The 17,450-nt window shown below is 43.0% G+C and overlaps 2 protein-coding genes across 2 annotated transcripts in view; one reads left to right on the forward strand and one right to left on the reverse strand.

Moving 5' to 3' along the window:
• The first annotated feature begins 71 nt into the window (after nucleotides 1-71).
• Nucleotides 72-16,161, forward strand: NDUFA2 (NADH:ubiquinone oxidoreductase subunit A2). The gene is made up of 3 exons (XM_082255003.1): nucleotides 72-241; nucleotides 10,996-11,102; nucleotides 15,870-16,161. The coding sequence occupies exons 1-3, from the start codon at nucleotides 138-140 to the stop codon at nucleotides 15,959-15,961; spliced, it is 303 nt and encodes a 100-aa protein (XP_082111129.1). The 5' UTR covers nucleotides 72-137; the 3' UTR covers nucleotides 15,962-16,161.
• The window catches only part of TMCO6 (transmembrane and coiled-coil domains 6), a 93,028-nt gene continuing 91,666 nt past the window's right edge, over nucleotides 16,089-17,450 (reverse strand). The window contains exon 14 of the mRNA XM_082255002.1: nucleotides 16,089-16,221. Coding sequence (XP_082111128.1) covers nucleotides 16,180-16,221 — 42 coding nt within the window. The 3' untranslated portion in view covers nucleotides 16,089-16,179. The remainder of the gene's footprint in view (nucleotides 16,222-17,450) is intronic.

Consider the following 17,450-nt stretch of genomic DNA (forward strand, 5'->3'; position numbering starts at 1 on the left):
TATTGGACCAATGAGTGAAGCAGAGGGGATGTGCCGCGATTGGGAATCGTGGGACAGCGATTGGCTGAGCCGCTGTTGGTCTCGGCTCTGCAAAAAGCTCTGATTGGAGGCGAGCTGGGCATGTGTGTAAAGTGAAAATGGCGGCTACCATAGTGAGAAACATCGGGTCAAAGCTGGGCAGGAACCTGAGGGAGGTCAGGATCCATCTGTGCCAGAGGTCTCCGGGGAGTCAGGGGGTCAGGTGAGCATGGTGGGGGTGCAGGGTTTTAGGACTGGGCTGAGGTAGTGAAAGGACAACGGTGTCACCTTCCTGACAATGTCATATACACTGGCAGAGCTGTCATTGGTAAAGATGTGAGGGGAGAGAAGTTTCTGCCTCACACATGGGATTACAAAAGGTCCAGAAGGATTGTGAAATTAGACGCTTCATTGCATGTGATTCGGAACGCACTGCTCTGCAAATCACATGCGATGTCTGTGCGATGCCAATTCAGCCATACAGATTGTATGGCTAAATTTGCATCGCATTCGGACCAAAGTCGCACAGGACCCTTTTTTTTATCCGCACCAGAATCGGATTGGGTGTTCACGCCTATGCGATCTGATTCATGTCCAAACTGACAGTTCACACTGTGATCTGATCTGGGGGTGTCGTTAACTTTGTATTGACACCCCCAGCGATTTGCATATGGCAGTGTGAACTGCCTGCAAGACGAGTGCAATGCGGAAACACGCAGTGGATTCCCAGGGTTCCAGCATCACATGTGTGAACCGGTGTTCTGTCAGAATACCATACCCTATCAGAATTCCATACCGCTGTCATTTCCGGCTGCGGATCAGCTGTGGCTACATCATGAATCAGCTGTAGCCGCGTCACAAATCCTACTGCGCATGCACAGAATAGGTAGGGCATTTTGATGACATTGTAAGGGTCAGGCAAAACTTCTAGTGTACATGCGCATGTGCACCAACGGGTCGGGCAGCGGGATCTCTGATAACAAACATCCATCCGATCTCCATGGCCCGCACTGCGCAGAGCCGATACTGCGCAGAGCCGACACTGCAGTGACCCGACAATCCGATCTCCATGCCCCACACTGCACCGACCAGACAATTAGACAGTGGGCGTGCTCGTGTGGGTAGGGAATAGGATTGTCCCATTGTCGGCTCGGCGCAGTGTATGTCATGGAGATCGGATGGATGTTTGTTATAAGAGATGCTGCTACCCGATCCCTTGGTGTGCATGCTCCCGCTCATGCGCAGTAGGACTTTTGCCTCACCCCCCCCCCCCCCACCCTTACGATGTTATCAAAATTCCCTACCTATTCCGCGCATGCGCAGTAGGACGTGTGACGCGGCTACAGCTGGTGCATGACAAGCCTGCCCTGGAAATGATGTAGGTAGGGAAATCTGATGGGGTAGGGTTTTCTGATAGAACACCGGCACTGAGGCGAAAAACCAAACCGGACGCAGTACCTTTCTTTTCAATCCAGTTTGGCCCTGGAGCAATTTTTCTTTTCTTTGTCGCATCCATGTAAAAATCCAAATTTTTGGCAATAAAATTACGTAAACTCCCAGAGCGTTATATATTTTCTGGAAACTGAGGCCCTGTAGAATAAAAAGATGATAGTTGCACTTTTTTTTTTTGTGTTCTATGATATTCGTGCAACGGTGTATGCAAATTTTCTAGAAAAAATAAAATGAATTTTAGTGCAAAACCACACCATTTAATACCCAGTTTTGGTTAAAAGATGATGCTGCATTGAGTAAAGAGATACCTAACATTCCATGTTTTAAAATGGATGTGCACCTGCGATATTGCCAAAAACTATAGTGTTCAAAAAATCACCATAGGTGACGTTTAAAAGCTGTTACAGCTCATCAGTTTAGAATTTACTTGGAGCTGTTGTGCTAGAATTATTGTTCTCACTCTGACGCTCGCAGTGATATGTCACATGTGTGGTGTTACTGGTGTACATACACATACGCACCCTGGGCTTGCGTTCGCCGTCTCTACTTCTCTGCATCCAATTCGCATGACAGAGCCGGATAATAGATTAATAGTGCCGGAGAACACAGATCAGGGGTGGCCACGGTCTGCACTGGAAAAGGGTCTGGTGCATCTTTGGCTCCATTTTAGGTCCGAATTCAGGCAAAAATTTAGACCTGTTTCACACCTGAAACGGAGAACAGGGATGCACCGGACCCCCTGCTGCAAGCTGCAGCTAGTGTGATCCCGGTCTTCCATAACCGCTACTTGATAAAAAAAAAAAAAAAAAAAAATGTAGGTAAAACACAATCCAGAATTACAGCAGATTGCCGCCTCACCACGACTTCCAGAAAATGAAACAATACTTGTGTACTTAGCTGCAGTTATAAGTGTAACCGTGCTATACACCCCTAGTCTTTTCTAGCACAAATATCGTTTTTTTTGCAGGATTTTTATACCAGCACAGATGATCGGTACATTTTTTAGTGTTGTGTGCGTGTATGATGTACAATTGTAGCTTAAAATCCTTAAAAGTGGTGGCTGTATTATTTTTCCTTTTTTAGACTTTTGTTCTTTATTTTCACCTGATGATCCAGCCAGGATAACACACTTGCTGTCATAGCATGTCTCCACTCTGGATGGAGGAGTAATGGAGTCACTCTTGGACAGTAGCATTGTCAATTTGGGGAGAGGGTAGAGTTAAGGGCCATACACACTATAAGATTTTCTGAAGACTTTTTCCTTCAGATTTACCTTTTCTATGTAGTACAAGGGCCTGCCAGATTGCATACAAATTGAAAGTGTTTAGGTTTGACCTCATATTATATGGTTTTGGTAAATCTAAAGGAAAAAGTCTTCTGAAAATCTTATAGTGTGTATGGCCCATTAGATGTGCTAGCAGATTTAGATGAGTATGACGTTTTTAAAGTGGATTTCCAGGCTAGAACAAAAGCCCCGTACACACGTACCGATTGTCGGCCGTAAATATTCGGCCAACGACCGATCGGCCGATTGTAGGCTTGTTAGTATGATGCTTCCGACAGCACGCTTTCGGCCAAACAGAATCTGTCGTGCAAGCATTAAAATTTTTGTTGGCCAACACCAGAAAGGCCGATTGTTTGCCAGTCAGTACAGAATTCGGCCGACAAACAGCAGATTTGCAAGACTGGGCATGCTCAGAAAAGAAAAAACACAGGGAAAGTTAACCATCACATGACATCACTTCTGCAGTCGGCTGTTGTTGGCCGACAAAATTCGTGTGCAGTCTTTTGCTGTTTTCAACAGACACGACAGCCCTGGACAAAAGACGGCCGATCGTTCGGCCGACGATCAGTACTTGTGTACGGGGCTTAACTAAGCTCAAAACTGCTCCTTCTAACTATGGCCCTCCAGTTGTTCAGGAACTACAATTCCCATCATGCCTAGTCATGTCTGTGAATGTCAGAGTTTTACAATGCCTCATGGGATGTGTAGTTCTGCAGCAATTGGAGGGCCGTAGTTTGAGGATCCTTGTTCTAACATCTATATTTGCTACCCTGTAGAAGAAAAGTGACATACATACCTATTCTCAGGGTGCTCTGGTCCAGTCACGTGAGTAGCAACCAAGGGCTGGCTTCAGGGGAGAGGAGAGAGCGCTCAATAACAGATGGAATTCCTGGGTAGTGACCTCACCCATAGGCTTACTATGAAGCATCCATTGTCAGCTGTCCCTCCTCTCCCCTGAAGCCGGCAGACTGAAGCTCTTGGAGACTAGGTAAGTATATGCATCTTTCTTCTACAGGGTACTTAGTCTAGATGTTAGAAGGGGGTGGGAGCAGTTTTACGCTTAGTTGTAGCCTGGAATTCCACTGTAAGGCGGAGATCTCCAGCTAATACTTGTTCAACAGTTACAGCAAACAGGATAAAGGTTTACAAAAATCAAACAAATATGACTATTGCACCTCTGTTGGTGTTAAAGAGGAACTAAAGCCTGCAATACTTCTGTTTCAAAGGTCCCTTGATGGCACCGGCATCTTCACCTCAGCTTTTTCCAGGTATTGGTCTTTGGCTGTCTTGGTGGGTCGGTGCAGGATGACCTCACTCCTGCACTAGAGTAGAGTCATCTCGGCACACAGCCACTATGTAGGAATGTAAACTGAGCTGTGCATGCACAGCTCAGTCTCTATTCTACAAATAGCAAGCCAGCAGGCATTTTATTGTGGAAGAGACATTGCACTTGTCTTCTGCAATAAAAAGCTTGGCTGCTCACATTTTTTCTTTTTAATTTGAGAATTTAGTTCCACATTAAATTATTTTTCTTAAAGTGGTTGCACAGTTTAGGAGATACTTGCAGTGCATGCAGCCGATGACGTCATCGGCGCATGCGCTCTGAAAAAACGGCTGCCCATGCTGTTTCTTCAGAGCCCAGTGCCGTGACTGGCGGATCCTGCACGCATGCACGGGAGTGACGTCACGCAGCTCCGGCCAGTAATACTGCCGGTGTCCGCAGACCTGGAAGAAGACGGGTGAACATGGATGCGGCCAGCAGCGTGGACATCGTGGGCTTCGTTGGAGGTAAGTGTCACATAATGTGCTAGTGTGCGATGCATACTAGCACATTATGCATTTACTTTGCATGGAAGGAAAAAAGAAAAAAAAAAATTGAGGAGTTTACTTCGTCTTAACTCTAGAACTGCTACTCTCAAACTGCTACTTTGGATAGCTTGGTCTGTTAAAGGAAGTTGAAAAAAAACAGACTAAGGGTCCATTCACACTAGCGCGACTTGGTCGCCTGACAAGTCGCGGTCGGTCGCTCGCCATTGAATAGTATAGGAGCGACACAAGTCGCTCCGACTTAGAAAAAGGGTCCTGTACTACTTTGGGGCGACCTGGAGGCGACTTGCATTGACTTCAATTATATGAAATCCCTGCAAGTCGCGCCAAGGTCGCCCCAGCAAGTCGTGTCGTGCCAGTCTGAATGGGCGCTTACAGGCCAGACCACTAGGTAAAAATAAAGGAAAAAAGCCAAAAAAAGAAAACAAATTTAGATTTGATGGCTTGACAGTTTGGTCAAGAGTACAGGCAACTGTAACAGCTATCACTCACAGCATGCCCTAAAAATTAACTGTTATGAAACGGTAAAATCAATAGGTTGAGGTCTGCTTTAAAGCAGAACTAAACCCTCCTATCGTTTTCAGCCAAGGAAGCTGCCATCTTGGCCTCTGTTTGACCTTTAACTGCCAAGATGTTGCATATGTGATCAGTTATGACACCAGCCCTTTGATGGTTTGACAGTTTGGTTGAGAGCACAACCAATGTGACAGTTAGATTCCCGGCAGGTGTCAGGAATGTAACTGTTTTTTTTTTTAAACATTTAAATCAATGGGTTTAGTTCTGCTTTAAGTTGGCCAACAAATGGTATTTTTCACTCAAACTCCAAAATGACATGGTACAACACTGTACTATTGTTTACATACATGTTGACTGCTGTTTTTTTGCAGAGGCAAAATAGCAATTGTATTGTGAAAGTTAATTTCTTTTTCATTCAATGAGAGACATTGCTGTTAACTGAAAATAAACCATATACAGTTGGGTTATACTGCCATTTCCAGGAGTATGTGCACAAAAAAATAACCAGGGCAGCTAGGACAACAGCTCACTCAAGTGGCTTAAAGCCCAACTCCAGACAGAGTATAGCATCAAGTTAATTAATCTCCTGGGATATTGATCTGGTCAGTTAAGTAGCAGTGGGGGTTGGTAATCAGTTTCAGCTGGTTTGGTGTTAATGAAATGAACAGCAGGTGCACTAGATGGGCAACAATGAGACAACCCCCCCCCAAAATAGGAATGGTTTTACAGGTGGAGGCCACTGATATATATATTTTTTTTTCACTACTCCTTTATTTTGACTGTTTTTGACTAGTTTTGCATTTGGCTAGGGTCAGTGTCACTACTAATAGCATGAGGCGATACCTGGACCCTATAGAGGTTGCACAGGCAGTACAACCCCTCCAGGATGGCACATCAATACGTGCCATTGCCAGAAGGTTTGCTGTGTCTCCCAAGAGCATGGAGGAGATTTCAGGAGACAGGCAGTTACTCTGGGAGAGCTAGACAGGGCTGTAGAAGGTGCAGGGCTGGTATCTGCTCCTTTGTGCACAGAGGAACAGGATGAGCACTGCCAGAGCCCTACAAAATTACCTCCAGCAGGCCACTGGTGTGAATGTCTCTGACCAAACAATCAGAAACAGACTTTATGAGGGTGGTCTGAGGGCCCAATATCCTCTAGTGGGCCCTGTGCTCACTGCCCGGCACCGTGGAGCTCCCTTGGCATTTGCCATTGAACACCAGAATTTGTAGGTTTGCCACTGGTGCCCTGTGCTTTTCACAGATGAGAGCAGGTTCGCCCTGAGCACATGTGATTGACATGAAAGGGTCTGGAGAAGCCGTGGAGAACAATATGCTGCCTATAACATCGTTCAGCACGGGCAGTTTGGTGGTGGGTCAGTGATGATCTGGGGGGGCATATCCATGGAGGGACACACTACAGGCTAGACAATGGCACCCTGACTGCCATTAAGAAGTGGGATGAAATCCATGAGCCCATTGTCAAACCCTACGCTGGTGCAGTGGGTCCTGGGTTCCTCCTGGTGCACTACAGTGCCCACCCTTATGTGGTGAGAGTATGCAGCCAGTTCCTGGAGGATGAAGGAATTGATACCATTGAATTGCCTGACCTACATCCAATAGAGCGCCTCTGGGACATTATGTTTCGGTCCATCCGATGCCGCCAGGTTGCACCTCAGTCTTTTTAAGAGCTCAGTGATGCCCTGGTCCAGATATGGAAGGAAATACCATCCTTTGTCTCATTAGGAGCATGCCCCGACTTTTCAGGCATGCATACAAGCACATGGTGGCCATACAAACTACTGAGTACCATTTTGAGTAGCTGCAATGAAGTTTCAGCAAAACTAATTAGCCTGCTGCATCATTTTTTTCATTTTGCTTTTTGAGGGTGTCTTTGAATTCAGCCCTCTGTAGGTTGATAATTATCATTTCCATCAAACCATGTGGCATGCTTTCATTCTTAACATTACCCAGTCTATATCAGTATAGATATCCAGCACAATATTTTTCCACCGTTGAAATCTGATGTGTTTTCAAAGTGTTCTTTTAATTTTTTTTGAGCAGTGTATTTACATTTGTTAAACATTTTACTATTTTTTAAAAACCCCAGTTTAACATTATTGAGGGGAGTGTACGCCTCACTGAGTGACCACTGGCCACATCAGCAGTGTCTAATAATAGAAAAAGGTGGTGTGTCTCTGCCATGATATTCATGCAGACTGTGTTTAGCTTGTAAATAGCGTTCGGCCCCTTTCACACTTGTGCGATTTTTACATTGATTTTGCAGCGATTTTGACTGGACTTGAAGCAATGCCTGGGTAATCTTGAGGTCCTCAAAAACGCATCAATACAGACCAAAGTAGTACAGGGACTACTTTGAAGATGTTGCGACTTGAAGTCACACAGATCTGAACGGTACTCATTGGAAATTATGGCGTTCGACTTGTCATTCAACTTTGCAGTCCCAAGTCACATAAGTGTGAAAGGGGCCTTAACGGATACACCCTTTGTTGGGGATCCTCTTTTCGGTGCAAAACTGGATGAAATTTTTAAGAATTACTCCTACTTATGCTTCCAAAAAAGGAAGAACTTTGGCATCATCTAGAAGTGGAAGATCAGTCCCAAATTTAAAGACAAAATTGAGCTCCCTCAATGTGAAAGCTTTAGCATCAAATTTTAAATTGCTCGCTCAGTGGAACTTGGTACCAGCTCAAGTCACTAAAGTTTCCCAAAACTCCTTCCAAACTTTCCAGGAATGTGATTAAATTGGCACATTTCAAAATATTTGGTGGACATGCGTGCATGCGCGTGCTTTGGTTGAACACTTAGAGCAGCCGTTATCAACTAGGGTTTTGTGGAGCCCAAGGGTGACGTGAGCTGTGGTGAATTGATCTCCAATTTCAGTGGTCCTCAACCCTGGCCTACAGGGCCCACTAACAGGCCAGATTTTAGGTATTACCTTGGGGAGATGCAGACTAGAGTACTGCAATCACTGAGCAGCAAATTATATCACCTGTGATGTATTTCAGTTATCTTGCAAATCTGGCCTGATAGTGGGCCCTGTAGGCCAGGGTTGAGGACCACTGCCCTATTTGATGGTGCCTGCATAGTATCTGAATTGATTCCACATGGCAAAGGCAGCAGCATGACTCCAATGATCTTTTTAGCTATGTAAAGGGTAACATTTTAACCAGCACTCTCCCTAATCACCAATCTAAGAGCCATTTTTGCCAATGACCCCTGATTAATTGGTTTTAATAGGGGTTCCCTTTGAAAGGAAATTTTTTTTAGCAGTCCCTCTTGGGGAAAAAAAAGTCTGACCTAGAGTGTGCCAAGTCTGCTTTTCCAACAACATTTTAATGAGTAACCAGAGGGAATCGTGCACTCTCCGTTCAAACTAATGACAGGGCAACCAAACAGTCTATAGCAAAATCATGGAACTCCACTAACTTAGATCCATAAGAGGTTAGATCCAGAGTATTGTAGATTATGTGCAATGACCCTGAATTATAAAATTACCCTCTTTGTGAAGGTGTGGTCCTCATCGATCCGACACTACCTCCCCATATTTTGTCTTCTGCCTCTTGAACCTTTAGATTTCTACTAAAAATCTTCCTAAGCTGGCCCAGAGGAGTTCCTGGACTGCAAACACCCTCAAACCCCCCCACTATTTTCCCTTACTTCTGCACTCTTCTTTTTTCCTTCCTTTGTTGGCGCACTACCTCACAATAATACAATAGAGCTGCTTAAAATTGTGCAAATCTACATTAGATTGGATTGCATAGTAACTGGTGTACTGTAACATTGTCAATGTTCTTTGTGTTTAACGTGTTAAAATCCTTAGTAAAAAAATCATTGAACATAAACTTTTGAGAGGCTTGATGGCAGCAAAAGTACTATTTTGCAGCAAAAGAGGTAGGTTGGAGCCCTCTTACAGCCCACCAATGTTTCCTTCGGTCCTTAAAGAAATTACTTATTGTAAACGATTACCTTGTAAAACAACCCATTCAGTTTAAAATAGAAATGAAGGGTAAAACATTTGTGTACAGATATAAAAAACATAAACATTTTCCCTCTTTTATAAGTAATCCCATACCCTCTGTTCTCAGCTGCATTAGGAGCCCAGAGAGCTAGGGGAGGAGAAACAGCAGCACAGTGATCTTCCCAGTGACAGGCTGTGAGGGGGGGGGGGGTCAGCTCAGATCTGATCATTGTAGGAGAGCAGGCTGAGTTCTCAACACAGCTAGAACACTGACCAGACCGTGCTCTCATGCCTAGTGTGGTAAATTTTTAATAGGAGAGCAGAAGGACTGGCAGGAACACCAGGGAGTTCACACAAAAGAAGCAATACAAAGAGGATACTTTTTCATAAAAGTACATGGTACCAGCAGTCACACATCAGAAATATGAAATGTTGCGTTTACATATGCTTTAAGAACAACCCAATATGACTCTGGCAGATCACTGCTTATAAATTATCTTTAGCATGAAGGTTTCCCTTACCTGTGTCTGGCAAAGTGGGGGGATGGCTTCTGTCTTTTGCAGACTTCTGGGTCAGTTACAGTATAGTTACTTCCCCTGGGTTCAAAATGTTTCTTCAGGCTTTTCAAAAAGAATCTCAGTCCATACCCAGGGAACGGGAATGTCTCTCAATGAAAATAATTTTTCCAAGTACACAAATGCTACTATTAAAGCCTACAACCTTACCCTCCTCACCCACTTTCTATTTTATCCCTACCCACCTCATTTCACACATTTATTTTCAATACCTTATTTTGGTAACCCTCTTTGCACTTTTAAAGAATCTCAACTAGGTGAGATCGCAGCTTCCAGGAATGTTCACACATCCCAGGAGGCCTCGGGGCATGCACTACAGTCATCAGGGGACACGGTTGCAAGAACCAGAAAGAGACAACTGGCCCCTGATGACTGTACAAAATGAAGGCAGTGGTGGTGTGGGATCTGGTGTGAGGTAGAAAGGCAAATCACTAGAGAACCTTGCTGGATTCCCTACGAATGCTATTTATACCTATGTGTTGTAACACATTGTAGCCCTTTACTCCCAACACATGCAACTAGGTGCCATTTATTTTAGGAGGAAACCCACGCACCTAGCGCCCGCACCACAACACACAGATGTGAACCATTTCTGCATTGTGGTGTCTTGCGTTAAAAAAAAAAAAAAATGATGGGTATGCATGCCTTAAGGCCCCATTCACACTAGTGCGACTTGTCCCGCGATTTTGGACCGCAAAATCGCATGACAAGTCATTTTCCATTATTTTCAATGAGCCCCATTTCATATCTGTGCGTTTTTGAAGTCGCACCGACTTCAAAGTAGTTCCTGCACTACTTTGCCACGATTTTAATGCGTTTTGAGGCATATAGCCTTGCCATTGCTTTCAAAATCGCAGCAAAAATCGTGCCGCGAAATCGCGGTAAAATTGCGTCGCAATAGTGTGAAAGGGGCCTAAGACACATGGTATGAAGGGACCCTAAATACCTAAACCATTTTTACTTGTAGATATTGCGGAGTATCCATGGAATTGTGATTGTCTGACCAAAAACTGTGCATTGCTTTTCTCATTAGTAAGATAACTCTGGCTATTGTAAGAATTGTGCAAGTTTCCTCCTTTTCTAGGCATGACTGGCTTGCCTACTGTGTGCATGCATTCAAAGTGTATTCATATTTAAAACTTTTTGTTTTTCCTATTTACATTTGTCTCAGTGAGTACTGCTGGCTGCAGTCAGTACAAGTAAGCATTTGACTTGGAACAGACACAGCAACCTTTGTAATCCTAATAACAGGGACACTAGGGCATTACATTTAAACATGTTCAGTTTATTTTGCTATCAGAGATTTGATATTTTTGAACTGAAATGCTTCTTTCTTTTTTCAGAGACTTTATTGAACAGAACTATGTGGAGCTGAAAAAGGCTAATCCAGAATTTCCTATATTAATCAGAGAATGCTCAGAGGTTCAGCCTAAACTATGGGCAAGATATGGTGAGTATTTGGTAACTTTTAAACACTGAGTAATACTGATAGTTCTGCTTTCCATAGAAAGCCCTTCTGTTTTTCTTTATTCAAAGGACTAAACACTTTTACCATCTAATTACACATTTACAGAATATCAAAATGAGTTTGGTAATAAAGCTTTTCAGTGACTGAGAAATATTGGATAAAGCTGCCCATACATGGCCCAATATCTACAAGTATTCAATTGCGGTGATTTTGGGCCATGTAGGAGTTTTTTGAATTGGAGACTGTCCACATGCAACCAGATTGCAATCATTTCTTCTAGTGTGAGGGAAAACGACTAGAGAGAACAATATAAATAATGCTCTGTTTTATGAATGGTAGTTTATATTAGGGCTGTAACTAACGATTATTTTCATAATTGATTAGTTGGCCGATTTAATATTTAGTTTAATTGGATAAAATAAACTGTGTGGCCAAAAATTTAGTTATGTAAAGTTTAAAAATGTATTCTTGAATATCTCTATGCAGTGTTAAATACAAATAACCAGCCTATATGGTGAGAAAATCTATACCTGTGCTCAAATCCCAATAGCTTGTACATGTATTTTAAACTATCAGGTGCTAAAGAGGTGTGACCACAAATTAACACTACAAATTCTGGATGGACTGTGTGTGAACTAAATAAGGCTCCTTTTACATGGGCGATCCGATCCGCCTGTCAGTTTTTCAGGCGGACCTGGACAGATGCTCCATGCATCCCGTGAAATCCGGACGGATGGAAACCCTCATTTCCATCTGTCTGGGGGATTGGATCAGATGAGAACTGACAGGCGGTTCGTTCTCATCCAATCTCCCCATAGAGGACAGCGGGGATCTGACTGCTCCCTCTCTGCACACAGAGCGGAAATGGAGCAGTCATCCGCCTTGTTAGCGGGGATGGGCGGATCGATACGCCGCTGAGCAGAACAGACTCTGTCCCGTATGAAAGGAATCTATCCCTGTTTTTTATTGTATAGTGTGCTGGAAAGGGTGCTCTGATACTAAAACCAATACCTTTTTTGCAATTCTTTTGACTTGCATTGAGTTCTGTTAAATTAAGTTGTAAGCCGCAATGAATTAAGAGATCCTAATTGCACTGATCTGTGGCTTTAAAATCACGCTGAAGTAGCGCAGTTTCAAAGCCACAGAAGAACTGTTCTTCAATATCCTAAAAAAAGGTGGCAATTTTTCATTAGTCTAAAAAAAAAAAAAATAGGTATCAGTAATTTGATATCGGGGAGTAATTGAGAAAAAGTATCAGTACTTCCTCTTCTGGGGTGCCCTGCCTGCGCTTCTTACTCCTACTGTCCTAAGAGTGCCCCTATAGCAAGCCACAAAGTATAATAGAGAGTTCCCCTATAGCAAGGTAAAATAAAACTGCCTTTAGAATCACTTCAAATCACTTACTTCTCCTTGCAAGGACTACTTGTCCCATGAGGCATTGCTCCTCGCACATTCACAAGCTTACTGACCCGTATGGAGGGTAGGAATGGGCTCGGGCATGTTCAGGATCCTGCCAGGAAGCCAACACTGCACATGGCTTATCACAGGCAGTGAGATATTTCCTGATCCACATCTGCACAGATCGGGAAATGGTCTCACTGCCTGTGATTAGCTGTGTCAGCTTCCTGGCTGGATTGGGCAGGTGGGATCCCGTACATGCTCGAGCCCATCTCTAATGGAGGGTGTACTGAGCTGTAGGTGCATTGCACTGTGTATACTGACATGTATGGATGGTGTACTGAGCTGCACTGTGTATACTGACATGTATGGACAGTGTACTGAGCTGCACTGTGTATACTGACATGTATGGACAGTGTACTGAGCTGTAAGTGTGCTGCACTGTGTCTTCTGACATGTATGGACAGTGTACTGAGCTGTATGTGTGCTGCACTGTGTATACTGACATGTATGGAGAGTGTACTGAGCTGTATGTGTGCTGCACAGTCTTCTGACATGTATGGACAGTGTACTGAGCTGTATGTGTGTTGCACTGTGTATACTGACATGTATGGATGGTGTACTGAGCTGTATGTGTGCTGCACTGTGTCTTCTGACATGTATGGACAGTGTACTGAGCTGTATGTGTGTTGCACTGTGTATACTGACATGTATGGATGGTGTACTGAGCTGTATGTGTGCTGCACTGTGTCTTCTGACATGTATGGACAGTGTACTGAGCTGTATGTGTGTTGCACTGTGTATACTGACATGTATGGATGGTGTACTGAGCTGTATGTGTGCTGCACTGTGTCTTCTGACATGTATGGACAGTGTACTGAGCTGTATGTGTGCTGCACTGTGTATTCTGATATGTAAACAAATAATGCATTCTGTATGCAGGCCAACTAATCGATTATGAAAATAGTTGACAACTATTTTCATTGATTAGTTGTTTTAGCCCTACTTTATATGTTAGCTATACAGGCTTTTTTTTTTTTCTTCCTATGAACGATTATATTTTCTGCTCCTATTTAGCCGGAGTTTCAAAACAGTTGCTGCCAGTCAGAAGGCTGACCTCATAGACTGCAGAAAAAAACAAAATGGAAGACTGTGGGATATGTTTACCAGAGGGTTTGAACATTTTCCCTCAATAAATTGTATCTGTGTTCATTTTGAATACCCAATCGCTTGCACAAAAATAAACAGGAATGTGCTTTTTCAGATTGAAGTAAACACAGTTTAAACCTTTACTCATAATATGGACTTCCTTTCATATGTCTTTCAAATTACCTTTAATTTATGGCATCCCACTACCTCCCGATTGCTCGCCTAGCCGATGGTGGCATAACGATCGCCCCACCCCTTCCTGGACCCAGTGTTTCACTCAAGGTGGAAGTATCGTTCAAATTCAATCCTGCTCGCGCATGGGTAGACACACAGCCGTTCTCTGCCATGTATATAGGGCCTTGTAAGATTTATGGTGTGCCACACATGCAGTGTAGGTCTCTGCCAGGTCCAAAATATCTGGTGGAGATCTGCATTGTGTGAACAGATGTTTCAAGATGGCAGCACAAAGAGACCTTCCTTCATCTGCAGGGAGAACTCCATGGACTAGTACATTTTTAATCAGACAGGGACTATTGTTAGAGATAAAATCCTTATCTTTCCTAAGTGAGCATTGTCTTTATTAAATCAGCCCTATTGTGTAAGGTCAGATTTTATGTGACCTCCAAAAAGGTTTCTCCTGTATTTTAGGTGTATTTGGCTGTTTAAGATGCCACCTAAGCCCTGCCTGCATTGGGCCACACTTGTTAGTGCCAAGCACATTGCAATGAAGGTCACGGTTTTGGTGCAAGGTAGAATGGCAAAGTACACCTTCACTAAGTGGGACCGCTGTATGCAGCTGGGGGGGTGCTCTGACGATTCCAAAAGAAAACCAATGCATGTGGAGCTCAAACAAACTTATGACCAGCTCTCCACCCTTTGCCCTTACGGTGGTCATAAAAATATGATCATTGCGGTCTCCAGCATAACTAGGCAGCAACATCTTGCCTTATGGTACTCAGATGCTGCCAAATTGGAGAAATAATGATCAGACAAGTCGGAAAATATGACAACTCCTGCTGTGTCCCAGGGATTTGCTGGCCTAAGAATTTTCAACATGTCTCCTTCATTACCCCAAAGCATCAACAAACCATTAGGCATGCTGACAGTACAAATTTATGTGCAAATCATGAGGAATCTATATCATGCCTAAATTTCCAGTAGCCGTCTAATGTTTTTAGCCAACGTTAATCCATTTAAGCTAAATGGAGGTGCTACAATTCCACATTTAACCTGTAGGTGGTGGTGCTGCCTATAAAATAAAGCTGGAATCATAGTTTTCTGGCTAGCCTGGACAGAAAAAGCTCAGTATCTAATAAATGATACTAAATAGCATGGTTACTAGAGGTTGGATTTATTTTCATTGTATTAATTTCTGAAGGAGTAAAGCTACTTTATAAATATAACATCCTCTGTGTAATTATATGGTTAGCATTAGACTAACTGCACGCTGAATATGCATTCATTTAGTCAAAAATGCTCGAAGCATCTCTATATTTAATTTAAACACGCTTAGTTTATAAAACATCTGTTTATCAGTCCTAATAATACTGGAAATGCTATTGAATGGTTATTAAATCCAGATATTTTTTTATGGCTATTCAAGGAAAATTGGTTTGCAGTCAGTACTATTTTTTTGGTTCTGCATACATGGGGGTTGATTTATCAAAGGCAAATAGCCTGTGCACTGCAAGCGTACTTGCTCTAGATCTGAGGGGAAGCTCTGAAATAAGGGAATACACTGCGGATTTCTCTCATCCAATCAGGTGCAAGCAAAAATGCAGTTTTATTTTCCTTGCATTTTCCCCTCAAATCTAGGACAACTGCACTTGCAGTGCACAGACTATTTTATTTGTCTTTAGTAAGTCAACCTCATGGTCCTTTTTATAATGTACAGTCTCAACAGTACTCTATTGTGTTCAATGCAGGAGTTAGTGCTGGCAGTTTCATTAAACCCCATACGCACTGTGCTTGTCAGTATAGCATGTACCATCAGTATACAAAGCATTTATCCTTCTGAATGGCACTGAGTGCTATCTATGCGCCCTGGTATATAAAGGCATCATCTAATTGTAATGTCAGTGGGGTTTTTTTTTTTCCCGTTGTGTGGTCCCAGTTCAGACACACTCAAGATAAACTTCTTCACACATGCCTGTATAATTAGAAAATGCTTTTTGATCTAATGCATGCATTTTATATTTGCAGAATTTGGAAAGGAGGTGAGCGTTTCCCTTAATAATCTAAAGGCTGAACAAGTAGCCAAAGCCTTGGAGTCTGTTGCGAACAGCAAGCCGTAAAGCATCCCATTTACCAAACCAATATATACAATTTGCCTTGATGGACTCTGTACAAGATGGCAAAGAAACTGCATTTTGGACTATATTATAGCAATTACATCACAGAAATCAAACTGCATTGACCCATATTTAACTTTATTAGAAAAATATATAAACACTTCTTGAACAAATGACAATAATAAAAAAAAAATCTTAAATTCTCCTTGTGTTGGCTTGGTTTATTCCACAGCTTTATGTCCTTCTGTATTGTGTTCTTTGATCTGCAGATTAGAAAATGTCACAATATTACATCCTCAATTTCTAATTGATTAGTTGCAATTTGTTTTGATTTTGTGTTTCCCTTCCCAGGAAGTAAGTAAAGCATAGCAAATGGAAAGGAGCAAGTAAAAGAGAGCCAAAGGGAAACTATAACCTTTTTACTCAGCGCTTATGGGACAAAGAACGAAAATTAGTGTTGTATACTACCAGAAAAGTGGTACCTCACTAATAAATGTACAGCAGCTGCTAAACAAATAATTAATATTGGAAAAGGTGTATAGATAAAAACTAGAAGGTAATATGTATACACGAGCAGCGCATCAGGACCAAATGTCTAAAGTCCTAGGAATGACCAAAAACTAGCCAATCCACATAATAAAGTGAAATCCTCTTCAGTGTTCAGATATATACAGGATGGTGTACACCTCCACCGCACCCAAGTAGTAAACACGTACCCTTAAATCTTGTATATGGCGCTTTTTGGAACTCCAGCCAGACTCCCCACACCGGTCCGCTCACATATATACCGACCAAGGACCTCTTGTCACGGGCCGCTGGCACTCCTCCAGATGTCTCTCAACATCAATGGCACCATAAAATCATAAGGGGGAACTCAGTGTGAACAGTTTAAAAATAGGCTTTAATGCGCAAAAGTATCCATAAAAAACAAACTCCACCCTCACAAGTTGATTGTACCGTCTGCGACTCGGTACCAGCTCACGAACTTCCGGGTTCCTGGGCGTGACGTCAGATGCTCTGGGTTGTCTTAAGTGACCGTGTGCTCATGACTGACGCGTTCCTCAGTTGAAGTCCTTGATGAAACGCGTCAGGCGTGAGCCTGTGAGGGTGTCTTAACATACAAAAAGCTGTGAATACATGGAAAAAAAATGTTTGTTTTTTACGGATACCTTTGTGCATTAAAACCTATTTTTAAACGGTTCACACTATGAGTTCCCCCTTATTTTATGGTGCCATTGATGTTGAGAGACATCTGGATGAGTGCCGGCGGCCCGTGACAAGAGGTCCTTGGTCGGTGTATACGTGAGTGGACCGGTCTGGGGAGCCTGGCTGGAGTAATTCCAAAAAAGCGCCATATACAAGATTCAAGGGTATGTGTTTACTACCTGGGGGACTCAGAGGTGCGGTGGAGGGGTGTACACCATCCTGTATATATCTGAACACTGAAGAGGATTTCACTGCATTTACGGAGGATTATTGCATTGAACTTTAT

This window comes from Pelophylax lessonae, assembly GCF_965119305.1.
Source record: "Pelophylax lessonae genome assembly, chromosome: 4".
In the NCBI taxonomy this organism is placed as follows: Eukaryota; Metazoa; Chordata; class Amphibia; order Anura; family Ranidae; genus Pelophylax; species Pelophylax lessonae.

Coding starts and splice junctions, on each gene's coding strand:
- NDUFA2 (XM_082255003.1), top strand. CDS start 138: ATGGCGGCTACCATAGTGAGAAACATCGGGTCAAAGCTGGGCAGGAAC. Junction 242..10,995: donor CCGGGGAGTCAGGGGGTCAG/GTGAGCATGGTG, acceptor TTCTTTTTTCAG/AGACTTTATTGAACAGAACT. Junction 11,103..15,869: donor TAAACTATGGGCAAGATATG/GTGAGTATTTGG, acceptor TTATATTTGCAG/AATTTGGAAAGGAGGTGAGC.